The sequence below is a fragment of the Symphalangus syndactylus genome, chromosome 23, assembly GCF_028878055.3.
Source record: "Symphalangus syndactylus isolate Jambi chromosome 23, NHGRI_mSymSyn1-v2.1_pri, whole genome shotgun sequence".
Classification (NCBI taxonomy): domain Eukaryota; kingdom Metazoa; phylum Chordata; class Mammalia; order Primates; family Hylobatidae; genus Symphalangus; species Symphalangus syndactylus.
In genome coordinates this window covers 44,512,687-44,540,618 of record NC_072445.2, presented here as the reverse complement: position 1 = coordinate 44,540,618, position 27,932 = coordinate 44,512,687, and the positions used below count along the sequence as shown (strand labels likewise).

Sequence of the window (27,932 nt, the reverse complement as noted above, 5' to 3'; positions counted from 1 at the left end):
TTTCTGTCATTTAAGCCTCCCAGTCTATGGTATTTGTTATGGCAACTCTAGCAAACTAATAAGATTACTAACAGTGAAATCTGGAGCAAGAAAATAATTACCGTGCAATAACAGTATAGAACTTTAACAGAACTCTATACACCTTTTAGGAATACAGTAAAATAGAAAATGCTTGCTTGTTAAAAAAAAAAAAAAAAAAAAAAAAAATGACAAGTGGGCATGGCATGGTAGCTCACGCCTGTAATCCCAGCACTTTGAGAGGCCGAGGCAGGCAGATCACCTGAGGTCAGGAGTTCGAGACCAGCCTAGCCAACATAGTGAAACCCTGTCTCTACTAAAAATACAAAAATTAGCTGGGCATGGTGGCGCATGCCTGTAGTCCCAGCTACTCGGGAAGCTGAGGCAGGAGGATTGCTTGAACCTGGGAGGCAGAGGTTGCAGTGAGCCAAGATCCCACCACTGCACCCCAAGCCTGGGCGACAAAGTGACACTCCGTCTCAAAAAAAAAAAAAAAAAAAAGATTTACGTCAATATCCTTGGCAAGAGAGAAAAGAGGGAAGCAAATAGGCCATTGTAATAATTGAGAGAAGTGGATAAATGGGACATGAAATACGAGGAGGTAAAACTCAGCACAACTTGGGACTGCTTTCAGAAGGGAAGAAGAGGTAATGTCCAGGATGGCTCCAAGTTCCTGACTCCAGGTCGAGTGGGGATGAAACTGAGAGGAAGGCATGAAGTGTTGCAGGCAGATAAGCAAAGGAAGAGTCAGGAAGAAAAGAGGGCAGGGCATGAGCATGGAAAAAGCGCCAACGTTTAGGGGTTTATGTGTAGGAAAAGTTATCTAATGCCAGAAGAGAGCGTTTAATCTCCCTTTAAAGAGGTGGCCAAAGATAGACTGTCCACGAGGGGAATTCTTCATTTTAGGGTCATAACAGCAAGCCCAGGGCAAAAGAGACAGATCTCAGTTATCTGTGAATGCAGAAAACGAAAGGTGTCCTTTCTGTCAATGTCTTCAGTTCTTTATCCCAGGTTGACTGACTAAATATCTCGGTACAGATCATTTTGACAGCTTCCAAAACACAACCACCCCTGACCTCGACGTGATTTGAACACGCAACCTTCTGATCTGGAGTCAGACGCGCTACCGTTGCGCCACGAGGTCACGACAATTTTATCTTTTCATTTTAGGATAAGAATCTAATCTTATCCTCCTCCCAATTTCTTTATTATTTGATTTGATCTCTTTTCACAGTTTCACTAAGGCTTTTTTGAGAAAAATAAGGGAGTGGCCGGATTAAATATTAACCCCAAACCCAAATAAATGCTCCATATATGAAAAACAGTTGTTGCTCAAGTTCGATCTTTCCATTTCTCGAATTTCTCTGTTTCGAGAAAAAGTGTCTATGTGTTGGGTTTAGATTAGCAGTGAAACAGGAATAAGAACGGTTATGAAGTTTGCACTAGTACTTTCTGTAAATGCGCTAGACTACTCTCTCTTCAGGAAAAGAATTCCAGCATTGCACTGCCCCGCAGGACCTGGCCTAGCCAGCACTTACTTCACTCAAACCTATCCGCACACCCGCCCCATCCTCAACCTGCTGGGATTCAAAAGCCTAACATAAATAATATCTCTTGCCTAAACGCTCACTTCTCAGTCCAAATTCGCGGGCCCTCTGGTCTCTATTGTGTACACAGGCCATTCAGTTCACAACAATAACCCCAAAGAATCCGCTAACATTTACTGAACTCACCGTTTTCCACTAGCCCCATGGATGAACTTCTTCCAGCCTAGCTATTCTCAAGAAGTGCCTCAGGGTCGGAAGCAGCAGGGAACCTAGGAAAAAGGGAACCCCACACCTACTGAATCAGAAACCGGGCGTGGGGCCCACCAGTCTATTTAACTAGCTTTCCAGGAGATTGGGATGTAGGAAAAAGTTTGAGAATCACTGTTCCAGCCTAGAAACCCGATATTTTGCTCTTTCAAGAAAATAAGGCCGGGCGCATTGGCTCTGGGAGGCCGAGGCGGGCGGATCACCTGAAGTCGGGAGTTCAAGACCAGCCTGACCAATATGGAGAAACCCTGTCTCTACTAAAAATACAAAATTAGCCAGGCTTGGTGGCGCATGCCTGTAATCCCAGCTACTCGGGAGGCTGAGGCAGGAGAATCGCTTGAACCCGGCAGGCAGGGGTTGCGATGAGCCGAGATCTCACCACTGCACTTTTTTTAATGAAATGTTTCCCATCATGGTGGATTCTTAAGCACGTTCTCCACGTATGCGGCTTGCTAGTTGGATGTCTTTTGGCATAATTGTTACACATTTGGCATGGATAGCACACAGGTTGGTGTCTTCGAAAAGGCCAACTACATAGGCCTCACTTGCCTCCTGCAAAGCACCTATAGCTGCTCTCTGGAAGCTCAGATCTGTTTTAAAAGTCCTGAGCAATTTCTTGCACCAGACGCTGGAAGGCAAGTTTGCGAATCAGAAGTTCAGTGGACTTCTGATAACGTCTAATTTCACGGAGTGCCACAGTACCAGGCCTGTAACGATGAGGTTTCTTCACCCCTCCAGTAGTGGGCGCACTCTTGAGAGCGGCTTTTGTAACCAGGTGCTTCCCGGGTGCTTTGCCACCGGTCGATTTGCCAGTCGATTTGCGGGCAGTCGGCTTTGTACGAGCCATGGTATAGAGACCTCCTTACTTACTCCGCTTCTCCTTTGGCTGGAACTCCGAGAGCGAGAGGCGGCGCTGGGCTGGCGTTGGAGAGCGACGGCAGGACGGCGGCGGCTACGAACACAATTGCAGTATTTTTTTTTTTTTTTTTTTTGACAGAGTCTCGCACTGTCTCCCGGGCTGGAGTCTAGAGTGCAGCGGCACGCAGGCGCCCGCCACCACGCCCAGCTAACTTTTGTATTTTTAGTAGAGACGGGGTTTCACCGTGTTGGCCAAGCTGGTCTCGAACTCCCGACCTCGTGATTCGCCTGCCTCGGCCTCCCAAAGTGCTGGGATTACAGGCGTGAGCCACCGCGCCTGGCCATTAGATTTTTTTACCATTAGATTAAACTTCGTCTTTCCCCAATCAGGCTGTAAGTTTTTTTCAGGGGTTGGAAATTCCTTGGTTTACAACAATGATTTCACTATACTTAGTACATTCACAACTCATGGGGAGGAGATTATTTTCTGTCAAAAAATTGCTTTCTTCACTAGTCTGGGACCACGTGGCCTAATGGATAAGGCGTCTGACTTCGGATCAGAAGATTGAGGGTTCGAATCCCTCCGTGGTTGTTTGGGAGACTGACTAAGTTGGTGTTATTTTCCTTCCTCAAAGCTGGTAATCAGAAATGTACTTCTTTCCACTTACTTCACTAAGTTATCTTCATTGTAGGTCCCTTCCTACACATCCCTTGCCTTTGCTCTGTACTTAGCCACCGCGTGTCTGTTTATCCTCTCTCTCTCCACCATAACGCCATACAGTCTATCTTCTGGGCCTGCGCTACTCAAAATTTGGTCCAGTCCCTGAACCAGTAACATAACCTGGGAGCTTCTTAAAAATGACAACTTTTCGAGGCCGACCTCCCTTGCTAGTCCGCACTACACTCGACCTACTTAGAATCGTTGTGTGTGGGCTCTAGGATTCTGGGTTTTAACCAAGCTATCCAAGCGGTTCGTTTGCACACTCGAATATGAGAACCATTTACAGACCTTACAGACTGTAGAATGCACTCTAGACCATAAAGCACGTCAGAACCAATGACAATTTAGCGCCAACCTACGTGAGTTTTAAGGCTGTTATGACAGGGTTAATGTGAAGCTGCCATGGGAACCTCTTGGAAAGACTGGGGTACGAAGGAAGGCAGAAAAGAGGTCCACACGTTTGACAAAAGTATCTTCTAACAAATACAGAAGACTGGTAGAGTTAGAAGAATCACCATTTGCAATCCTTAGAAACATAATAGACCAAAGCAACAAACGAGCTTAACGACCTTAAAACCATTAGGAGAAGGTGGTTGGGAAATAACATATGCTCATGGTGTTAAGTGCCACCCCAAAACTACTTGTCAATTGCAAAGAGAGAAATAAAGAACCTTGGGGGGCACCACTCGGTCTTCACCATCAGCAAGATATCCCGACAAGTGCCTCCTGATGTGAAGTTAGTACAGTGTAAAGAACAGCGTCTGGGCAAAAATGTTTAACCTAAATCTAATCACTCAAATTAATCACAAGAGCAATCATTTAGATTTATCTTCTAATTTAAAAGGAACAAAAATAAATTAAAAGATGCCATAAGGAAATAATGAGACAAATCCAGAATGTAGGACATTCTATGAGACAATTAGATTTTTTTGCTTATTTTGTTTTGTTTTGTGACGGGGTCTGGCTCCGTCCCCCAGGGCTGGAGTGCAGTGGTGAAATCACGGCTCACTGCAGCCTCAACTTCCGGTGATCAAGTGATCCTCACCTCAGCCTCCCGAGTAGCTGGGACCACAGGCACACACCACCATGCCTGGCTAATTATTTTTCTATTTTTTGTAGAGACCGGATCTCCCTGTGTTGCCCAGGCTGGGGGGAGGAAGGGAGGAAGGGAGGGAGGGGAAGATTAAAAGATGTCATGAAGAAATAACAATAAAAATAAAAAGCTGGGAAACTGTTCTACTGTGAAAGAATGTAAGGAAACATAAATACTGACTCTAAAAATATGTTAGATAAATTTAAATAAATACTTAGATGTTTTTATTCATTTATTTAGAGTTTCTTTCGGTCGCCCAGGCTGGAATGCAGTGGCGCGATCACTGTAACCTTGAACTCCTGAGCTCAAGTCATCCTCCCGCCTAAAATTCCGGAGTAGCTGGGATTACAGGAGCGCGCCACCAGGCCAGGTTGATTTTTTAAAATCTGTTTTGTACAGAGGCACAAGAGAAGGGCTTGTTTTGTTACATGTGCTCTCAAACCCTGGGGTCAAGAAATCCTCCCACGTCAGCATTCCAAAACGTTACAGGCGTGAGCCACTGCACCCAACCAGATATGAAATATTTTTAAAGAATTGCTCGATTGTTTTAGTTTCGTTAATGATATTGTAGTTAAATAAAAGACACATGTTTAGGCGACACATGTTTATGGATTTTGATGTGCTATATCATGTCTGCAAGTGAATTTCATATGATTCAGTAGAAATAGGTAGATGAGGCTAAGACGGCAAAATGTTAATTATTGAATGTGGGTGATGAGTATACAGATAATTGCCTATTCTTTCACATTCTTTATAGGTTTGAAAGTTTTTACAATAAAAAATTTAATTTTTCAAGAAGGCTTGACAGAGCCTGTGCTACTTTTAAAAAGGCCTTGAAGGATGAGCGCTGGGGCTCCAAGCAAACATGGCAGAGGTCAGGGTGAAGAAACCCGCACCATCTGAGATAGGGCTGGTCCTTTCACGTCTCAGGAGTTCCAGGCCCCCTTGACAGAGTGACCAGAAGAGGAGCTAAAAAGGTCGGACAGATGCAGAAGATGAAGGCCTCCCATGTCATCTGCGATCTTCTCGCTAGGCCACAGGGTACCTTAAAGGCATTAAAAGAGGTAAGGGACACAGTCAGAAACACATTCTAGGTTAGTGCTAACTTAGCTCTACCTACATAATCTCCACTCAACTACATTTCCGGTGTTATCGCTCATCAATGCCCTTCCCAGTACCCCTCCAAAAAGCAATGTTTCAACTAGAAGGAACTTTCTTCAGTTTCTCCCACACTCCATGAGGTTTAGGTTTGGAACACTACCCTACCCCATTTTCTCACCCCACACCAATTTGTCTCATTTTAACACATCCTTCAGATCCAGATCTGAGCTTAAGTATAATTCATTCCAAAAATACTTAAGCACCTATGAAGGACTCAGAGGTAAAGAAGGTAAAACTGGAACCTTTCTTCGTGAAGTTTGGAGTCTAAGTGACCCTCCAGGCAACCACCTAAAACCTTTGTGGTTGAGATCCAGAACTCTTCCTGTGGGCTGCTTGCTATGTTACGGCTGCACTTCTCACTTGCACTCAGTTGTTTCATTGTTAACTTCTGTAATCCTTTAGAAATCTCGCTCTCCATTCAATGAACAGTACCTAGCAAAGTGCTTGGCTTTTGCTATTTCACATATAAAGAATTTGAAAAAAATAGGCAATTCTCTGTCTCACTACCCATATTCAAAGTGCTTATTTTTATTCTAAAAAAATAAAATTTTTGGAAGAATGAAGAAACGAATATATCATTTAAGGGATCAGGAACTGGAGGCCAAAAGACTAAGAAGTTGTTGCAATAACTTAATGAGAAGTTTCTCATGAGTACTTCTAAGTACCTAAACTAAGTACCTCATTTTGAAAAGTGGTCTGAGTAGCTGGTCATGGTGGCACGCGCACCTGTAATCCCAGCTACTAGGGAGGCTGAGGCAAGAGAATTGCTTGAACCCGGGAGGCGGAGGTTGCAGTGAGCCAAGATCGCGCCGCTGAACTCCAGCCTGGACGACAGAGCGAGACTCCGTCAAAAAAAAAAAAAAAACAAAAAAACAAAAAAACAAAAAAAAAACGTGGTCGGAGGAATGGGGAAGAAGAGCCAGATTTGAGAGCTAATTAGAAGGTTGAATTGAAGGCCTGCTAGGAAGGGAATCAGAGAGAGTAAAAGGAGAAGCGGAGTCTTCGGTCTTGGTAGCTAGTCTTCCGTTTTGGTATCTCATCAAAAATTTGGATTGTTGGAGAAAATTCAAGTTTGAGGAAAATTATGGAACATTCCTTTGGGGTTGCATTGCTTTTGAGATGCCCATGGACATGCAAGAAAAAAAAAAAAATAGGACAACTGTATATTCTGGAGCCCAGAGGAGAGAGATCTGGAGTAGAGACGATTTTCAATCCATCCGCACATGAGCAGTAGTTCATCAATCATTCCTTACCCTTCTTCTGTTCATAGAGTTGCGCCATTGATGAAATACAGAATCCCTGACTTGTTCACTAATACACACACACGCATAGTATTGTGGTAGTGGTAGTGTAGTTTTAGAAACTGGGGTTCTGCTCTTCCTTTGGAAGTGGTCTTTGAATATAATTTCAAACTATTCACAGAATATCAGATGCAGTTGTTCCTCCCCTTGTGAGAGAAGGCCGCATAAACGAAAGAGGATTTGACCCGCAAAAATATTTTCTATTTTCTAGTTTCATTCAGAAATGTTCTTTCAGCTGGTTAAAATATTCTGAGTTTTATGAAAAGACAGAAGCCTATCTTCACGGCAGAACATTTTGATGAATCTAGATTCTGGGATTTTACAATGATAGTTACAATTGCACTGACGTTTGTTGAGCCGTTAGTATATCGCAGGCACTGGGCTTCGTCAGAAAATATAGGGGATGTCTATGGAACATCTTTGTTATTTATTGAGGATAATTTTCTTTCTTTTTTTTTTAATTTATTTTTTATTTTTTTACCCCCGAGACGGAGTCTTGCTCTGTCGCCCTGGCTGGAGTGCAATGGCGCGATCTCGGCTCACTGTAACCTCTGCCTCCTGGGTTCAATCGATTCTCCTGCCTCAGTCTCCCGAGTAGCTGAGATTACAGGCGTGCACCACCACCTTGGCTAATTTTTTTGTATTTTTAGTAGAGACGGGGTTTCGCCATATTGGGCAGTTTCAAATTCCTGACCTCATGATTTGCCCGCCTTGGCCTTCCAAAGTGCTGGGATTACAGGCGTGAGCACCCGGCCTGAGGATAATTTTCTTACTAGGCAAAAATATGAGAATTTTAAAAGTTGTTGAAACATATTCCTGATTTGCATTATAAAAAAGACCTAAAGAACATTCTTAGCGTATCATGTATGTGCCTGAACTTGAAGTTTGTTGATTGCTTCCAAATCTTATTCTTAGGATACGAATTCAGCTGTTATTAAATCCCTAATAAAACGAGTACAATATGTGACATATAGAAACATGTAAGATATTTAAGGAATCATCCAGCACCTGTAGTCGTGGCCGAGTGGTTAAGGCGATGGACTAGAAATCCATTGGGGTCTCCCCGCGCAGGTTCGAATCCTGCCGACTACGGTGGTGGGGTTTTTGCATCTTCAAGCAGGTTTCATCCGACCGAGTGATATTTCACATGTAAAAACACTTTCGATCTTTTACAAGTTAACATCAAAATGGATTTCTTGGAGATTCAGGGCAAGACAACTTGAATTTATGTCTCAGAGGTCCTCAAAATGGATTTCTCATTGCCCAAAGTAAACCTTATCTCTGATCTTTCACAAGTTACATCATAATGGATATTTCGTTGTTCAGAAAGTAATCATTGTGCACGAGGATGGATTTCTCATTACCCACGAAGGAATCATACTTCATGAGTAAACCAAGTCAAAGGAACAAATAAAACTATATTTTGTTTTAATTGGAGGGTTTTAGGTTCAAAATCCTTATAATCAGAAAGAAATAAAAGTTTCATATATTCATGTTGAGGACGACGCAGTAATCCCAAAACATTTTTTTTCTGTAGGTATAACGCGTCCGTTAGCGCTCGGCAGGGCCAGTGGCGCAATGGATAACGCGTCTGACTACGGATCAGAAGATTCCAGGTTCGACTCCTGGCTGGCTCGCTTGGTTTTTGGTGGAAACTTGGAGATTTACATAAATGCCCCTTCCCTGGGCATTTATACATTTTATGTATTTTATTATTTTAATTTTTAAAAGAATTACACAAGATGACAAAAATTTTTATAATAGACTCCAGCTTCAGTTCACCATTGTTTCACATACATAAGAGTTTTTTTTTTAAATCACATCACTAAATTGATAAGTTTCAGAACTGACCAATTTTCACATTGCTTAATAAAACTTAATACAGGGGAATTTTTTTTTCTTTTTTTGAGGTGTATCACTGTGTCGCCCAGGCTGCAGAGCAATGGCGCGATCTCAGCTCACCGCAACCTCTGCTTCCTGGGTTCAAGCGATTCTCCTAGCCTCAACCTCCAGAGTAGCTGGGATTACAGGCGTGCGCCACGACACCCAGCTAATTATTTTTGTATTTTTAATAGATAGGGGGTTTCCCCATGTTGGCCAAGCTGATCTGGAACTCCCGACCTCAAGTGATCAGCACGCCTCGCCCTCCCAAAGTGCTAGATTACAGGCGTGAGCCACCACGTCCGTCCGGGAAAATCTTGTGTCATTCTGTGAGAGTTACGATTGAGAATTCACAAACAGAAAATTTCTAGATAGCAAACAATTTTGGGTTCTTTTCTATCCTTTTCACATACACATAATTTGAAGAATCTTTTGAAACAAAAATCAACAGTCTCTTCTCTGCTCCCTGTCCTCTAGCAATTTTTAAAGTTATTGAAACATATTCCTGATTTGTATTATAGAAAACACCCAAAGAACATTCTCAGCTTACCACATATGCGCCTGAACTTGAAGTTTGTTGATTCCTTCCAAGTTTTGTTGGCAGGACATGAACTCAGCTATTAAATTCCTGGTAAAGCGAGAGGTACAATATGTGACATATAATAACATGTACGACGTTTAAGAAAACTTTTGGCACCTGTAGTCGTGGCTGAGTGGTTAAGCTTACTTTTTAAACATTTAGATAGCTTATTTTAAAATTATTTAACTACATATCTCTAAATAATATGTTTGTATGGTCCTTCTGTTGACTTTATATAAGAGGAGTAACTGGTTCACTTTCTTCTTCACACCCCAGGACCCCCGACACACACATGCTCCCTTTCTATGTCTTCTCATATGGTTATAGCACAATACATCATACTTTAATATTTGTAGCTTAAAATATGACAACTTTATAAACGTAATTCAGCAGGTGAGCAAAGAAATACATTGTTAAGTTTTCCTTTCCTCTCAATTTTTATTTTTCCCTGGCATTAGTACATAATTGTCTTTTCTTGTTGTTTTACTGCTTAAGCTTCTAGGCATTTATCATTAATTCAACCCCAAGCATTTCGTCAGTTGCCTAAACATCTCTCCAAAAGTTCAAAAGCTTTGCACAGTCTGTAGATTTCATCCTACTTTAAACATGTCTCCTTATGCATCTGTATTAGTTTGAGTAAACACAAAAATAAGAACAAGAAAAAAAGTGTCTCCTACAGCCTGCTCGAATCTAGACATGTTACTGTATGTCACATATTGTACCTCTCATTTTGCTAGGGATTTAATAATACTAGGTGAGTTCGTGTCCTACCAATAAAACTCGGAAGGAATCGCTGAAATAACGTTTGAAGTTTGCTGTAAATGTTAGTGTTTGTAATTATGCAGAACGGCGGTTTAGAGCTTTATCTTTGCTCTACCATTTACTAGCTGCATGACTTTGGGCAAGTTAGTTAACCTCTGCAAACCCCAACTTGCAGACAAACCCCAATTTGTCTCATTTGTAAAGTAAGAGTAATAGCAAGTATTTACTTCGTAGAATTGCGAGGAATAAATGATTCAGAACTTGGAATAGTGCATGGTATCTATTAAGTGCTCAAACAATACAAGCTAAAACTACTGCTTTTGTTATTTTTAATCTAATTAGGATAGTAATGTATTGCAACCAGAGATGCAGATCTCTGAGAGAGGTGCAAATCAAAATAAGTTCCCTTACGGTGTCCATGACAATTATACCAATTTCCTCCTCCTATGAGGTAGATCTATTTTTGAAGGGGGAAAAAACAAATCCACAGAACCTCCCTAGCAGAGGATGGTTTCGATCCATCGACCTCTGGGTTATGGGCCCAGCACGCTTCCGCTGCGCCACTCTGCTACGCGAGTGAGAAGTCCCATAGTTAATAGTCACCTTTTTTATAGTGTGTCAAGTTTCCAAATCGCAAAATTATGTCTTCTCTTCTTTTTTTCCAGAACAGTAATCTGTTCGTAATATGGCCATAGGCTTAGACTACTACTAAGAAAAGAGTTAATCAGAAATAGGAAAAAGGTTATTTTAGGTACACTTCTCCGATGTAATGTTTGTCACTGTGTATTGTGTGAATGTAAATACATAAGAGAACGTCTGCTAATATTTCAAATGTCATGTTTTAAAGTCATTGTAAGTTATAAAAATTTAAACACTTCTGAAGAAATAAACGTACTTTCCCTTTTTTCCATGTTGTATTTTGCTAATTCATAATCTGTAAGGGATCTTGAGCCACATGTGGGGAAAAAAACAGCACATTCATGCACATTTTCAGATAATACTATTAGGGGGTTCACGGAATATCTAGCCTTCTCTGATGTAGTGGTTCATTCCCTGTATGAATTTGGGAAAGTAACTGCATTCAGGTTTTCTGCCTCTGGAAATCAAGTGACTTCCGTGATTTGCAGGGAGGGTTGAGGAAATCGCAGAGATCCAGGGAAGTTCTATGGAATCGCTTTAGCCTGGAACAGCTGATCCAAATATGAAGCAGGTAAGCCTAGGTCATCCACTCAAACCAGACTACGTCTCTGCGAAGATCTGCTAAGCTTCTGAAGGTTAGAGAGACAGACATGGATGAAAAGACAAGGCCGAGGGCATGGGAGTGAGTATGGAGAGAAGTCCAGGAGGGTTTAACAATACGGATGAGTTGCTGAAGAGTATAATTCAGAATGTTTGCAATAAAAGAGTGAAAACGTCTCTATAAACCCGGAAATAAGCCCCAAAATACCATAACATGTTCCTGTATATATCTGCCTACTAAAAAAAGAGAAGGGGGGAGTTTTGAGGAGGCTAAAGTAATTGAGTATACAAGTGCCTAGGAGAAGCAGGAAAAGCAACTATTTTCCCCCTGTAATATGTAATGTACTCCCCGCCATACAGTTATCTGAGCCAGCGAGCTAAAAAACCTTTGACCCCGACGTGATTTGAACACGCAACCTTCTGATCTGGAGTCAGACGCGCTACCGTTGCGCCACGAGGCCTCCGGGGCACTTAATTCTTATTTACCTGTCAATCTGATTCATGAAAAATAATTTCGGTACTGGTGAAGACCAGGCAGCTATTAACAGATACAAAATAATGCCTAGCTGCTTCCCTCTCGGTAAAATTGCTGTCCACCCAATCACTGATTTTCTCTACCTCCGAATTGCTTCATTTTCACCTGTTCTTGTTTATATTTCATTCCGTTTCTTAAGTAGTTTTCTCTGTATATTCCAAATATAGACGTTTTGGGAGTTTCGTTGTTTTTATCTTTATAGAAGTACATTCTGTTGAAGGTCAGTCGCTTTGGAATGGGGTTGTAGAGAGGAGGCAGCAAAGAGGGAATAATGAGGATCCTTCCTCTCCTGACTCCTCATTAAGGAACGCTGATCAAGCTGAGTTTTAAATTGGTTTCCAAAGTTCACTGCAGGTCACAACCAGTGTTTCCATTAACGAATTCACGAGGGGGCTGGCAGGTTGTTTGTGCTGCGTCTTTTCTGAGAGATAACGGCGACTCCCTGTAGCCTCCGTTCTCAGCTGATGAGAGAGTTGATTTCACACCCCGACAATTCTTCAAAATCAGATCACCGGACCTGAAACTGACCCCAAAAAGAACAAGAAATCCTGTCATCAGGAGTGAGTGGGTTATTCTGGCACTGCGCTTTGTTTGGCTGGTTAAAGAGCCTGCCTTGGGTAAACAGAGATCAGAGTTTTCTAAAGTCAGCGGGGTTTGTCTGGGGACCTCGAATTTACATACAGACGATCTCCGCAAATAGTGCAGGGGCCGCTTTGAACTCTTAGGAAAAGATATTCCAAAAAGTGGTCCACTGCTATAAAACATGCATCTTTCTCTAAAAATTAAGGACCGCCCCACCTTTTCCCCCGCCTTGCTATGGACTAGAGAAAGGTTTCCCTTTCTTAATTCTGAAAAACGGTCCAAAGCCCAAGGGCTCCAGCTGGCAATTGTTAAGGACCATAAATCCTAAATTGAAGGAGTTTGTGTTTCACCTGTAGATATCAGAGTAGCTTTGGTAGGTTGTGTGCTGTTATTTGACTGTTAACAAGCTAAGGTAGTCATTCTACGGGGTCGTGGAAAGAGATTAGGCGGCTTGGGTGAGGGGTGCGTTGGGAGTCAGAAGCAGTGGGCAACGAAATGAACGGGTGTTTCAGAATATAAATAACTGAGGGCTTAGGAGGATCTGCAGCAGCTTACAGAATGAAAGGATACTCCAGATTTGGCGTTACCAGAGAATCCAGTGTGATCTGCTGTTGACTGAAAGTTGAAATATATACTTTTCTCATCTATAAAATTGTGATAATAATATCCACCTCATAGGATTGTTGTGACTTTATTTACGTGTTGTGCGCTAAAAGAGTTTATACATGCTTAGAACGATGCCTGGCACATCAATTGCTCTCAATAAATGTTAGTATCACTATAAAGTTTGGTGAAATTCTTATTTTTGTTTTTGTTTTTGTTTTGTTTTTTGTTTTTGTTTTTGTTTTTGTTTTTGTTTTCAGAGACAGGGTCTCTCTCTCTCTCTGTGTTACCCAGGCTGGAGTGCAGTGGCTCCAACACAGCTCACTGAAGCCTCAACCTTCAGGGTTCAAGCCATTCTCCTGCCTCAGGTTTCCTAGTAGATGGGACTACAGGGCCACCACTCACAGCTAAAGTTTGGTGACATTCTTAAATGCATTTGCTCACACCACCAGCCTCATTCAGCAGAGAGTGTAGTAAAATTTACATTTATCAATTCTTGATTTCTTCCATAAGTTTACATTTTGGTGTTAGCAAACAATTAAATACATTTGCTCATTTTAGATGTTAGAATTTTTCTGTAATGAGGATAACAAAAAAATAGTAATAATGGTCATCATCCCAGGTCGCAGCTAAAATTGGACAGGACATTGACAGCATCCAGCTGTGGAGAAACCTGGAAATGAACACCAATTCAGATCAGCAACTGGAATGAAAAACTCAGTGAAATACCTTATAGAAGTTTATTCACTCATTTTAATTGGTATTTAAATCTGCTGTGATTCACAGCACAGCAGATTGTCTGGTTATTTATAATGAGTTGTTTCTAACATAGAAGCTAGTCTGGGCCCAGCATGGTGGCTCACTCCTATAATCCCGGCACTTTGGGAGGCCGAGGCGGGTGGATCACTTGAGGTCAGGAGTTCAAGACCAGACAGGGCAACATGATAAAACCCCATCTCTACTAAAAAATACAAAAATTAGCCAGGTGTGCCTGTGATCCCAGCTATTTGGGTGGCTGGCTGAGACACAAGAATCACTTGAGCCCATGAGGTGGAGGTTGCAGTGAGTCAAGATCATGCAACTGCACTCCAGCCTGGGTGACAGAGCGAGATCCTGTCAAAACAAAACAAAACAAAACAAAAACATTATGAAGGTCTGTTTCTTTTCCCATCAGAAACACAGCTAATCTACATAATCCTCCCTTGCACTTAGATGTAGCCATGTGGCTGAGATATGGACAATGAAATGTGGGAAGAAGTCTTGGTTTAGGAAAACTTCTCGTGAGTGTTCCTTTCTCTTTCTGTTGGTCAAATGCTGAAGATCCAGTGAAGAACTCCATGATCCTAGAGCCAAAGCGGCTCAATGATCTCTTGGTGATCACTGGTAAGACCAACCAGAAAACCTGCATTAGATGTTGCCTGAGGGGAAAAAAGACATTTATTGAGTTTAAAAACTGAGACTTATGGTATAGCTGTGTTATAGCAACTCCATTATAGAGTAACACAAGTGTTAAAGCTAATGGTATCACTAGCTATTCATAACTAATGTAACAATGCTTTATTTCTCCTTGCTCATTTGTCTCCCATGTTTTAGTGCATAATCTCATAATTACAGCATTCTCATAAAACACCATGTAATAAGGTAACTAGAATCATTAACACATACATGCTAAACATATGGCAGAAAATGCAATTTTCCAAAATTCTGAAAATTATTACCTCATTTAATAATGCACCATTGTTTTGTAAATTAATTAGAATATCTCCCGCACTTTACTTTCTCACCCTAAAAAACCAAGCTGAGCAGAAATATATAAATAGATAATGCTCTTTAGTAAACGCAATACAAGGCTGGGTGTGGTGGCTCACACCTGTAATCCAAGCACTTTGAGAGGCCAAGGCACGCAGATCCCTTGAGCCCAGGAGTTTGAGACCAGACTGGGCAACATGGCGAAACCTCATCTTTACAAAAAATACAAAAATTAGTAGGGCATGGTCGTGCACACCTGTAGTTCTAGCTACTCAGGAGGCTGAGGTAGAAGGATTGCTTGAATTCAGGAGGTCAAGATTGCAGTAGGCCAAAATCGTGCCACTGCACTCTAGCCTAGGTGACAAAGTAAGACCCTGTCTCAAAAAAAAAAAAAAAAGAAACAAAGCTGGGTGCGGTGGCTCATGCCTGTAATCCCAGCACTTTGGGAGACTGAGGTGGGCGGATCATGAGGTCAGGAAATCGAGACCATCCTGGCTAACATGGTGAAACCCCATCTCTACCAAAAATACAAAAAAAAAAAAAAATTAGCCGGGTGTGATGGCAGGCGCCTGTAATCCCAGCTACTCGGGAGGCTGAGGTAGGAGAAATCACGTGAACCTGGGAGGCAGAGGTTGCAGTGAGCAGAGATCGTGCCACTGCACTGCAGCCTGGGTGACACAGCGAGACTCCATCTCAAAAAAAAAAAAAAAAAAGTAAACGCAATAGTACCCTAAAAATGTTGTATTAATGTGGACTTCATTCTAGGTATAATCTTATTTTAGCCTGACTCAAATTTCTTCCCACTGTCACCAAAGCAAAGATGTTTCTTAATTTATTTTTTAAGAAATTAATAAATTTCAATCCCACATTTATTTTTTGTTGAGCTCCTTACTGTCTTGGTCATTCCCAGATGGGTGTGCTGGTAAATGTTTAACAACCAGCTCTTGAGTGAAAGACACTATCTCAGCAAGTAGTGCTTGCAAATTCTCTCACCATAACTGATTCAAACTACAGTCACTGAATGTTAAGTTGTGAAGAGATGTGCATAATTGGCCCCTGTGAGCCAGTACAAGCGGCTCTATTGTACCACCAATGTCTAGTCTATAGTTTTCTCAACAGTAACGACACTTAGAAGAAACTAATTGTCTTAATCTGTTTGTGTTGCTATAAAGGAATAACTGAGGCTGGGTAATCTTAAAGAAAAGGGGTGTATTTGGCTCATGGTTCTGCAGAATGTACAAGAAGTATGGCACTAGCATCTGCTTCTGATGAGGGCCTCAGGAAGCTTCCACTCATGGTGGAAGGTGAAGGGAAGCCAGTATGTGGAGGTCGCATGGTAAGAGAGAGAAAATGAAAGAGGAGGAGATGCCAAGCTCTTTTTAACAACCAGTTCTGTGAGAACGAAGAGTCAAAACTCACTCCCTCCAGTGAGAATAGCACCAAACTATTCATGAAGCATCTGCCTCCATGACTCAAACACCTCCCCCAAGGCCCTGCCTCTAACATCGGGATCAAATTTCAGCATGAGATTTGGTGGGGTCTAGCAAACCATATCCAAACCATAGCACTGACATTTATTAAGCATTTATGTGCCAATAATGTTTCTCTGAATTTTTATATGCTGACATATAATATATTCCATCTTTTTTTTTTTTTTTTGAGACAGAGTCTAGCTCTGTCACCCAGGCTGGAATGCAGTGGCGCAATCTCGGCTCACTGCAACCTCGGCCTCCCAGGTTCAAGCGATTCTCCTGCCTCAGCCTCCTGAGTAGCTGGGATTACAGGCGCGTGCCACCACACCCAGCTAATCTTTGTATTTTTAGTAGAGACGGGGTTTCACCATGTTGGTCAGGCTGGTCTTGAACTCCTGACCTCGTGATCCACCCACCTCGACCTCCCAAAGTGCTGGGATTACAGGCTTAAGCCACCTCGCCCGGCCAATATATTCCATCTTTACAATAAGTCTGTGAGATTGGTGCTGAAAACAAAAAATTGCCCAACATCTAGAAGCTAAAAGCTAGGACAATTGAACATACACAACTTTTACACACAAAAAATTTGTTTTTGTTTATATTGTTGCACAATATAAACAATGATCAGACAAGGCCGTTGTGTTACCTGAGGTGGAACAAGATGAAGACAAGTTCACTCCATAACTATATATGACACAGGAAAGAAGTAAGGACACTCTACATCCATAAAAAAAAGTAAATACCCCTTTTCCAGGATAGTAGAGTGACTATGATTTCTTACCAATGATATCCCCAGCCCCACTTTAATTATTCTCCTACCTCCTAGATAAAAAAAAGTGACTCACACTGTTACTGAATTGCTCCACTTCCTGACCACACCCAGTCCAGAGCTGATATTTGATTCCCTTACACTCTCCTTAGAATAGTAAGCTTCTCCCAACTCCCCCTTACCTAGATGCCTTACTATTCCACTAGTATTCATTCTCTCTTGCAGTAGCAAGTTTAATAAACCTAGCTTTGTTTGACCACAGGTGTGTTCCTAGAGGTCTTTGGTCAGCAGACTTTAACAGTGTCAGTAGTTTCATTTTACAGAAGAGAAAATTAAAGTTTAAACTGAAGAGTTAGGGAGGCTGTTGTTTGAGATAAGATTTCATACAAGAGATCACTTTACCTTCCTGCAAGAAGCAGATGATCTAGGCTGAACTTATAAGACAGTGTCACAAAGAGCAAAATGAACTGGCTGCCAAGATAAGGATTTACAGATGGGTAACCCAGAGATAAGCCACAACAAGAAGCTATTATCACCCCTGAGGATGGAGGGGCAGCGGGAAGAGGCCATGTTAGAGCCCAGAGTGGAAGGTAGAAGGGTGACAGTGGCCCACAGGAAATGACCATCAGGAGCTAGAATTCCAAGGGGAGAATCTCAAACCTTGGAATGGATGCAGCTATTGCAGGCAATGCTACAGGAAGCACAAAGAAAGAATATCCTGGTCTCAGAGTTCCTCTTGAATTCCAACTTTTGTCATTCTCCCATTGGCTAACCCTACCCAGAAGCCAGAAGGCAAGGATGCTCAGAGCAGAGGAAGGATGGGGAATGAATCTGACAACAAAAAGCCAACTTGATTTACAAGACAACTTGATTGACACCTCCCAATTATGATCAAAGTATTACATCTACTGAAAATGTTTTAATGAGGTCGGGAGCATGCCTGTAATCCCTGCACTTCAGGAGGCCAAGGTGGGTGGATCACTTGAGGTCAGGAGTTCAAGACTAGCCTGGCCAACACGGTAAAACCCCATCTCTACTAAAAATACAAAAATTAGCCAGACATGGTGGCACGTACCTATAGTCCCAGCTACTCGGGAGGCTGAGGCACAAGAATCACTTGAACCCAGGAGGTGGAGGCTGCAATGACCCAAGATCATGCCATTGCTCTGCAGCCTGGGCAACAGAGGGAGACTCCATCTCAAAATAATAATAATAATAATAATAAATTGATAGTAATAAAAATGTTTTAATGAATGTATAAATGAGTCTTCTCATTAGAGTTTGCTCTTTGAACTAATTCCTTCTAATATGCAGTTTCTAATCATAAGAACTCCAATGTAACACAGGGTTATATTTAACATGTATTTATAGAAGTGCCTAAGTTTTATAGCATAAAAATCACTGGGAACAACAAATTACAAATATTCAATTTAAAAAAGTTTTCTTTTCTTTTCTTTTCTTTTTTTAGACTGAGTCTCACTTTGTTGCCCAGGCTGGAGTGCAGTGGCACAATCTCTGCTCACTGCAGCCTCTGCCTCCTGGGTTCAAGCGATTCTCCTGCCTCAGACTCCTGAGTAGCTGGGATTACAGGCGTGCACCACCTCACCCAGCTAATTTTTGTATTTTTAGTAAAGACGGGGTTTCACCATGTTGGCCAGGCTGGTCTTAAACTCCTGACCTAGTGATCCACCCACCTCAGCCTCCCAAAGTGCTGGGATTACAGGCGTGAGCCACCTCGCCCGGCCAAAATGTTTTCTTTTCTAAGACATAATTATCAAGTATATAAAACATTCCATATCCCAGATATAAAAACAGTAGTAATTCACTTACGAAAGAGTGGCATTTTGATAGTAGGACAGTTTGATGGTTCGATAATAGGATTTTTGCTGGTTTGTATTCAATATAAAGCACTTTAACAAAAAAGCCAGGCTATGATAAGTTAAAGGTCAATTCCTTCACTAGATTTCCTTTCTTTGAGCAAAAAACTCTTAAAAACTTTTTTTTGTAGATTGGAAAAACCAGGCCACAGAAAACATCTCAAATATCCAACAGTCATTAGGGTAGATCAAGGGTCAGGAAACATGCCTGCAGGCCACATGTGGCCTGCTACCTGTTTTTGTATAGCCTACAGCTGTTTTTACATTTTTAGATTGCAGAATATAAATTAAAAGCAGAATAATCATCTGTGCCACATCAACATTATATGAAATTCCAATTTCATTGCCCATAAATAAGGTTTTATCGGGACATAGCCATGTTCATTTATCTATGGCTGCACTACAAGAGCAGTTATGAAAGACACAGGAGGACCTGCAAAGCCAAAAATGTAGCAGAAAATATACAGAAAAAAAGAGTTCAGGCCCCTGCACCAGAGGAAGGTGTTTTCTTGCAGACAGAGGCAGCTGTTCCCCTCGGCATCAGATGCATCTCCAGAATTTCTTTCTTATTACGGGGTTAGCACAGGTATCAGTAAGCAGAAAGATTTAGAAACTTCCAACACATACTGTTGCCCAAGGCCATAGCCTGTGGGAGACCTGAACTTGGGGTGGCCCCTAGTTCCAGCTGACTCGTCTGCTTGTCAGCTTCACTCCCTCTGCTCAGGTTCCCAGCTGTGACTGGAGGCGCAGCTGGAGCTCTGTGCTTGGCCTCGGCATTCCCCATTGTATCCTTGTAATAGTATGATACATTCCTTTTTTGTTCTGCTTAATTGAGTTTGAGTTGCATTGTTAGAAACAAAGTATTAGGATATGAAAGCTCAACTTTTGTGTATGTGTATGTGTATGTTACTTTAGAAAAATCATTCTTTCCATTTTGCAGGGAGGGTAGGCCACTATGTTCTTAATCAGCAGAAAAGTAAACAGGCTCTTTTGTGGTTCTAGATGAGTGATCCATCCATCCATTCATTTATTCATTCAACAAATATTTATTATTGGCCTAATGTGTGCGAAGCACTTTTCTAGACCCAGGGGATACTACAGTTAACAAACCAATTAAAACAAATTCCTCTGTTGGATGTTATTATGCCTGGATATGATCCTAGGGACAATCATAGCCATCTCGTGACCATGAAGGGAGCTAAGCTGATGCATTGCATTAACCTTGCAAAATGTAAAGATGGAAAGAACCTGGGTCCTTAATGAGGATACATTGGAATTGTCCTCTGTCAGGGTTAAAATGCAAACAATCGAATGAATGCACTTTAGTTTGTTTAAACAGGAAAATATTTTTTACAAGAAATTTTGTAACATTTTTATGTTGAGCATTCAGATTGACTTCCAATGCCACACTGCAGAACTGGACCACCGAGGGAGCTGCTGGCCCTTCTAAAATCACTACAGTATCACTACCACAGCACTACAGCATCACTGCCACAACCAAGAAAAACACCACCATCAGAAAGCTCCTGCCTGCTGCCAGCACCAGAACCATGCAGCACCTGCATCAACACCAGTAAAACAGATGCCTTATGGCCCGCCTCTCAAGTCTTAAAAATCCATTATGGGTCACTGGAGACTCTGCTAACAACATTATACAGGAGAACCAAACAACAGTTAAAACTGCAGAAATGTAGTCCCCACCTCATTTCTATCCTCCAAATTCCATGTGACTACATCTGATTTGCTAGATATAGTTTGTTTAAGCTACATTTTTTTTTCCAAATCATGACTGCCTGAGAACCTGAGAGATGTAGTGTTTTGTTTTCCTGCCTCTACAGTACAGAAAAGATCACTAGGAGGAGGGAGAATGACTGTGGCATGCCACCTTACTACAGCCTCTCCCTGTCCTACCTGAGAACTTCTTGTTAATTGAGAAAACTCTTCTTTATTGTTTAAGCCAATAAATCAATCTGACACTCCAGGGTGTGGAATCAGTTCATGCCAGAATTCAGGCCTTCTGAGCCCCAACCCTCTTCTCCCACACCTACCACCCCTCACTAACTTTGGTTTTCACACCTCTCCCTTCTCTCATGTGTGGTAGTCACAATATTCAACTACAGAACTCAGAGATGAGACTTTCCAGAGAAGACGGTATCACAGCCAAGTTAAATCTATAGAGGTCTTCCTTAACAGACAACTGAAACAATTTCTGAGATCTGGTGAACTCAGCAAGAAGCATAGGACTGACTTAGTGTCTTTCTCCATGGGTGAAGATAGGAAGACAAGTTTCTCAGAGAGTGAAGGGGGATGCTTTAAGAAAGAAACTAAGACCTTCTCCACCTGGTGAACTATCCTTGACAATACCCTTATTTTGGGTTCCTTCCTAGTTACTCTTCCAAAGAAAATGACTTTCCCATTTCCATCCCCAAGTAACTAAAATGTCTACATTTCCTATAGAAACAATGGCATATTTCAGCAACTACCATATGCTGATCATTGTTTAGGAATGCACAAAATATATCATTCTTGTAGAAGATGTTTATTTTCAGTCTTTAAATGAAATCTCTCTTAATAGCAGGCTCAATTCAAAATCATCTTCTAGTTTTTAAAAATTTGTAGATACGTGGACTTTTGGAACATGTTTTATAAAAGGACCCGAACCACCTTTTTATGGATTCAGTTTTGTGTCCCCCAAAATTCATATGTTGAAATCCTAATCCTAGTACCTCAGAATGTAACCTTATTTGGATATAGCTTTGGGAGGACCTGAGGCAGAGCTGTAGGGTGTAGGGGAGGCTGTGGATGCTTCCTGGTTCCTCTGGGTGTGAATGTGGCTGACAGGTTCAGAGGCTGAGGATACCTCGCCAGGATGCTGAGGAAAGAAGCCAGGATTTTAGTGGTTCTGCACTCAGAAACCAAGGCTCAAGAACGCAGAGGCAGATGTCCTAGTGGACAGACGACCAGGGAGGGCCAGCGATTCTTCTCCATGCGTGGACACAGCAGCGGTCTTCTCTTCATGTCTAAACTGAGATACCGTAATCTGAGGAAAAGGAGAGGCCCAAAATTAATTAATAAACCCCTGAATTGACTAGGACGAAGACCATTGACTCAGGAGTAGCCTGGTTTGACTAAGATGAAGGATATGCTATTAAGGGGGAAGGGGCAGAGGATGGAAATAAAGCTCAGTTTGTATTCATATAAACGTACAGTCGCGCACCATCATGCCCAGCTGATTTTTGTGTTTTTATTGGTCAGGCTGATCTCGAACTCCTGAGCTCGCGATCAGCCCGCCTCGGCCTCCCAAAGTGTTGGGATTACAGGCGTGAGCCACCACGCCTGGCAACGCTTCTAGGAGCAAAACATGTGCATTTCAGCTTTTGAGGTTCCCTTCTGTGCACAGCCCTCAGTTTGCCATCTACAGGCCGCTGCATTACAGCGATTGAGAGGGTGAGACTTTCTCAAGCCCACGGCACATGCAGTGATGCACATTCGCCACGAGGGGGCGGCGAAGCCTAGAGAAAGAGAGAGACCCTGAGACGTGAGTTCGAAGAGGCGGGAGGAGGGAAAAAGCAGGGGCGGGAGGAAAGGGGACGGGCAGGGAGGGATGGGGAGGAAGAGAGAGAAGCAGGGAGGGAGGGGAAGAGATGATAGAGTGAGGGAACGAGGAGGAGACGAGGAGGACTTGTGGGAGGAAAGAGGAGAGAGCAGAGAAAAGGTGAGGAGTGGGAGGAGGGAGAGGAGAGAGGGAGGAACGGGAAGGAGGAGAAGCGTGGAGTAGGAGGGAAAGAAGCAGGAATGAGAGGTGAAAGGAGCAGGGGAGGAGGGAAAGCAAGTTACTGAAGGGGTAAAACAGTTCTCTGGACAGCAGTTAGCGACAGTTGTAGAGTACTTTACATTTTACAGTGTGTCACAGATACTGGCTCATGTTTCCCTCACAGTAACAACCCAATTAAGCAGTAAGCAGTAATTGCTGTCCACGTATTATTTTCAACCTGAAATGTTATTTTTAACAAAACATACTTTATATATGACAAAATAAAGAGAAACATTGGGGCAAGTGTACAGACTAATGAACATTTACTACGTTTTAGTTTAGTGTTTTTTTGTTTTGTTTTGGTTTTTGAGACAGAGTTTCACTCTTGTCACCCAGGCTGAAATGCAATGGTGCTATCTTGGCTCACTGTAACCTCCGCCTCCCCAGTTCAAGCGATTCTCGTGCCTCAGCCTCCTAAGTAGCTGGGATCGCAAGCATGCGTCACCACGCCTGGCTAATTTTTTATATTTTTAGTAAAGACAGGGTTTCACCATGTTGGCCAGGTTGGTCTTGAACTCCTGGCCTCAAGTGATCCAGCCACCTCGGTCCCTCAAAGTGCTGGGATTACAGGCATGAGCCACCAAGCCCGGCCTTGTTTTTTGAGACAGGGTCTCAAAAACCAAGGCTCTGTTGCCCAGGCTGGAATGCAGTGACACAATCACAGCTCACTGCAGCTCCAACCTCCCAGGCTCAAGTGGATCCTCCCACCTCAGCCTCCATAGTAGCTGGGACTATAGGCATGAGCCACCATGTGTGAGCTACATTTCACGGTCTCTTTAAATCCATTTCTATGTTAATTCTCAGATCTCTGAATAGCATGTCACCAAAAAGCACGCTGTCTGAGCATGTCAGAGCTCAGACACAGGGGCAAAGGGACAGAGCAGTACACAAAACTTAACACAAGTGCGTTCTCAAGGAATTGGCATGCTAATGGTACAGAGAGAAAATAAGTAACATATAATGTCAGATGATGACTTAAATGTTATGGAGAAAAGTTAAGCATAGGCATGGAAGTAGGATAAAGAGGGGAAGGGGAGAGGGAAGCAGTTAGGGAGGGTTTTAAGCAGCCTTCTCATCTGACAAACGGGGACAATAGCCCCTACCTGCAGGCAACATACCCTCTTTCCACCAATCATCCTTGGACTCCTCTCAGGGAGTCAGCCGGGACAGTACCCAGGGTAAGTCATCTTACCTCTCCCCTCTAGTAGGTCTCCAATAGGGAAGGAGGATGGTTACTGTACATGTTCCCTTCACAATTTCAGATCCTTATAACTGGAAGGCTCATTCTAAATGACTAGAAAGAGATCCTGAGGGGGGTCTTATTTCCAGCCCCTCCAAACAAATTTCAGATCAGAATACCATGCTAGTCTTCAACTTCTTAGCAGAAAGGGAAGTTATAAGGTCTCCCAGGGAAAAGCACGGATTTCTCAGCAGCAGGTTACCTATTTGGGGTCCCTCCTAGAAGGAGAACAACATTTGTTCCAAGACAGATGGGAGGTAATATGCCAACTATAAGCACCAAGGACCCAGAAGCAACTCTGAGAGTTCCTGGGAATGGCCTAGTTCTGCCACCTCTGGATTCCTAATTTTGGCCTCATTGCCCACCCCTCGTATAAACAATCAAAAGGAAAGGACATGGGCCCTTTTAAATGGATGGTAGAATGCAACCAAGCAGTCCAAGAGGTTAAGACCCAGCTTATGAGGGCCCCAGCATCAGCCCTATCAACTGTAAGCAAACCCTTCCATCCTTATATCCATGAGAAGAGAAGGAATGTCCCTAGGGGTATTAAACACTAGCCTCTCTGCCTCCGGTCTGCTTTTCTAAGCAACTGGACCTGGTTGCTAAAGGCAAGCCATCTTGCCTCTGGTCAGTGGCAGCTACAGCCCTCCTCCTGAAGGAGACAGAGAACTAATCTTTGGACAGCCCTTAACCATCTGGACTCTTCACCATACCCAAACTCTCATAAAAGAAAGGGAGGCAGAATGGCTATCCCCAGGCAGGACCCTCTAGTTACAAGTAACGCTTATTGATAACCCCCATATAATTTTAAAAGTGTGTAATAATTAGAACCCTACCACTCTCTTTCCACCTAAGGATGGGCATTTATTCCACAACTGTCTAGAAGTGATGGAAGAAGTATACTCCAGTAGACCAGCCCATTGAAAATGCAGAAGCCGGCCGGGCGCAGTGACTCATGCCTGTAATCCCAGCACTTTGGGAGGCTGAGGCAGGCAGATCACAAGGTCAGGAGTTCGAGACCAGCCTGGCCAATATGGTGAAACCCCATCTCTACTAAAAATACAAAAAAATTAGCTGGGTGTGGTGGCAGGCACCTGTAGTCCCAGCTACTCGGGAGGCTGAGGCAGGAGAACTGCTTGAACCCGGGAGGCGCAGGTTGCAGTGAGCCGAGATTGTGCCACTGCACTCCAGCCTGGGTGACAGAGCAAGACTCTGTCTAAAAAAAAAAAAAGAGAGAGAGAGAAAAAAGAAAATGCAGAAACCGAATGGTTGACTAAAGAGAGTAGCTGTATGCAAGGAGGACAGACAGGACAGGTTATGCTATCGTCTATCTCACTAAAGTTATAGAGGCCCATGCCCTCCCGACGGGATGCTCTTCACAAAGCAGAACTTATTGCACTAACCTGGCTGCTGGAGTTGGGGGAAGGAAAAATTATCATCGTGTACACAGATTCCAAGTACGCCTACTGTATGCTACACACATGGAGCTATTTGGAAGGAAAGGAGCATGTTAACATCTGATAACAAACAGGTCAGAATGGTGCTGTCATTTTTAAAGCTATTGGACTTTAAATAAGAGAACCAGCCTGTGAGAGAAAAAGCCCAGGTGGTGATTGTTCACTGCAGGGGCCACCAAAAGCAGGAGCACAAATATAATTATTAATGATTATTTTTCAGGGCATGGCCTCAAATTTTGACCCCAGGGTGCATGGGACCCTGAAATAGAACTGGGGTCCATAGGGTTACATGCCTCCCACTTCCATGCCTGGTTACAAGGGCTTACCACTGCAACATCTGTTCTTTCTCCCCTTCCTTCCTTCCTTCCCTCTTTCCTTCCTTCCTTCCTTCCTTCCTTCCTTCCTTCCTTCCTTCCTTCCCTCCCTCCCTCCTTCCTTCCTTCCTTCCTTCCTTTTTTCCTTCCTTCCCTCTTTCATTCCTTCCTTCCCTCTTTCCTTCCTTCCTTCTTTCCTTCCTTCCTTCCTTCTTTCCTTTCTTCCTTCCTTCCTTCTTTCCTTTCTTTTCTTCCTTCCTTCCTTCTTTCCTTTCTTCCTTCCTTCCTTCTTTCCTTTCTTTTCTTCCTTTTCTCCTCCCTCTCTTTTTCTTTCATAAAATAGAGATGGGGTCTTACTATGTTGCCCAGGCTAGTCTTGAACTGTTGAGCTCAAGTGATCCTCCTGCCTCGGCCTCCCAAAGTGCTGGGATTACAGGCATGAGCCACCACCCTCAGCCTGCAGTGTCTTTAAAAGGAACTGGAAACCTTTGGTTATGTGGCATAACCCTCTTTATTACTATCTCTCATTGTTAGAAGGGAGTTTGCATCAATACATCTCATCTAGGGTCCTCAGGGAAAGTATTTAACCTTAGGGTATTCCTTTCCACTGCTTTAAATATCACAGGATCCAAGGCTGTGGAGAAAGGAACCTATACGGTCCAGACCAACTCCACTTTGGGCCCTTAGCTACCTCTAATCTAATTATTAGTGGAAGTGGTATAGGGCACTCCCTATAGCATTTTCTGGTGTCTAGAGATAGGTGACCTAGAGAAGTCCATTAAAAACATCTCAATCCTTATTCAACAACCACAGAAAGCTACAGTCAATACTCTGGATGCTCAACAGAGAGCCTTGAACTCCCTACTTCAGTGCTACAAAACCGAACGACCCTAGATGTACTCACAGCAGAGGCAGGCGCACATGTACCATGTTAAGAGAGGAATATTACTTCTATATAAATACCTCAGGCCAAGTTGAAGAAAACTTAGAAATCTGTTATCAAAATATAGCTATACTGGACAAGACAAAGGGAGAACCCTCTTCACCCATCCTAGGCAGGATAGCTAATGATTAATTAGGGTGGTTGGGACCATGACTAAGCCCCATTGTCTCAGTAATTGTTCACAGCAGTAACCCTTTTAATTTTTGGTCCCTGACTTCTGAACTCTGTCACCAAGTTTGTTGCAAAAAGCCTAAAAGCCATAAACCTTCAAATGTTGGGCTACTCAGGGGTACTAACAGCTAAGCCTATAGCCAGGAGAGAATCAAACCTATCTGAAAATGACCAGGAAGAGTTTCACTCCTTCAACAGGATGCTTACCTATGCCCAAACTCAGCATAAAGAAGCTACAGAAAATAGACTTTGCCCTTCAGCACCCCTCAGGAATGAGGTGTGAACATTTAAAAAGGGAATTTGTTGCCCTTGCAATGCCTACATGCCTTAGCTGGACCCCTATTCTGCTTTTGTTGCCCAGTGCAAGGCATATGTGATATACTGAGTAAATTCCTACTCAGCTTAACTCTGCTTAATTTTAGAAAACAGGATGTCTGTGATCATAGATTTCTTCTTAGGCAGCTTATTCATCCCCTGAAGAACCTCTAGCTTCATTCTAATCCAATTTCCCTGCTAAATGGCATTTGCACTTGCACCATGACAGTTGACAATCACCATGACAATGACTGGAAGAGACCGAAAAAGAACTAAAAAGAAGAGGCTCCTTGATTCCAAGAAAATCTTCGTCCCTTCCCAAGAAAAAGCAGGAATATTCCTTCCCTTGCTCTTAATGCCCAGCCTCTTTACTAAGTAAGATACCGTACATCTGTGACTTCCCAGTTCTCAGGGGCTGGAAAGTTATTTGCAAGCTATACTCCCACTTCTACAACTCCGCGGTCATTGGATAAAGCCTGCACTGCTTGACACTGGGTTTTGTGTATTGGTTTCTGGACGCCACACAGAAAAGAGCCTCTTTAGGAGTAACTGGGACCCCCAGTAACAATATAGCAGAAAGGAAGACTAAAGTCTGTCCAGAAACCTGAACAGACTTTTGTCAAAAACCATTGTCCACTCTGAGGACCCAACAGACTTTGCCCC

At 42.7% G+C, this 27,932-nt stretch overlaps 1 protein-coding gene and 6 non-coding genes across 7 annotated transcripts in view; 3 read left to right on the top strand and 4 right to left on the bottom strand.

Moving 5' to 3' along the window:
- Positions 1-2,776, bottom strand: part of LOC129473584 (histone H3.3 type 1) — a 44,127-nt gene extending 41,351 nt beyond the window's left edge. The window contains 2 exon segments of the mRNA XM_055264231.2: positions 2,318-2,432; positions 2,434-2,776. Coding sequence (XP_055120206.2) covers positions 2,318-2,432; positions 2,434-2,679 — 361 coding nt within the window. The 5' untranslated portion in view covers positions 2,680-2,776.
- Positions 1,091-1,162, bottom strand: TRNAW-CCA (transfer RNA tryptophan (anticodon CCA)). Its single transcript has one exon. It is a non-coding gene; the product is annotated as a tRNA-Trp (tRNA).
- Positions 2,777-3,209: 433 nt separating the features above from the next.
- On the top strand, positions 3,210-3,282 carry TRNAR-UCG (transfer RNA arginine (anticodon UCG)). Its single transcript has one exon. It is a non-coding gene; the product is annotated as a tRNA-Arg (tRNA).
- A 4,694-nt stretch (positions 3,283-7,976) lies between these two features.
- Positions 7,977-8,058, top strand: TRNAS-AGA (transfer RNA serine (anticodon AGA)). Its single transcript has one exon. It is a non-coding gene; the product is annotated as a tRNA-Ser (tRNA).
- Positions 8,059-8,530: 472 nt separating this feature from the next.
- On the top strand, positions 8,531-8,603 carry TRNAR-ACG (transfer RNA arginine (anticodon ACG)). The gene has a single exon. It is a non-coding gene; the product is annotated as a tRNA-Arg (tRNA).
- Positions 8,604-10,687: 2,084 nt separating this feature from the next.
- Positions 10,688-10,759, bottom strand: TRNAM-CAU (transfer RNA methionine (anticodon CAU)). Its single transcript has one exon. It is a non-coding gene; the product is annotated as a tRNA-Met (tRNA).
- Positions 10,760-11,817: 1,058 nt separating this feature from the next.
- Positions 11,818-11,889, bottom strand: TRNAW-CCA (transfer RNA tryptophan (anticodon CCA)). The gene has a single exon. It is a non-coding gene; the product is annotated as a tRNA-Trp (tRNA).
- Between the last annotated feature and the right edge of the window lie 16,043 nt (positions 11,890-27,932).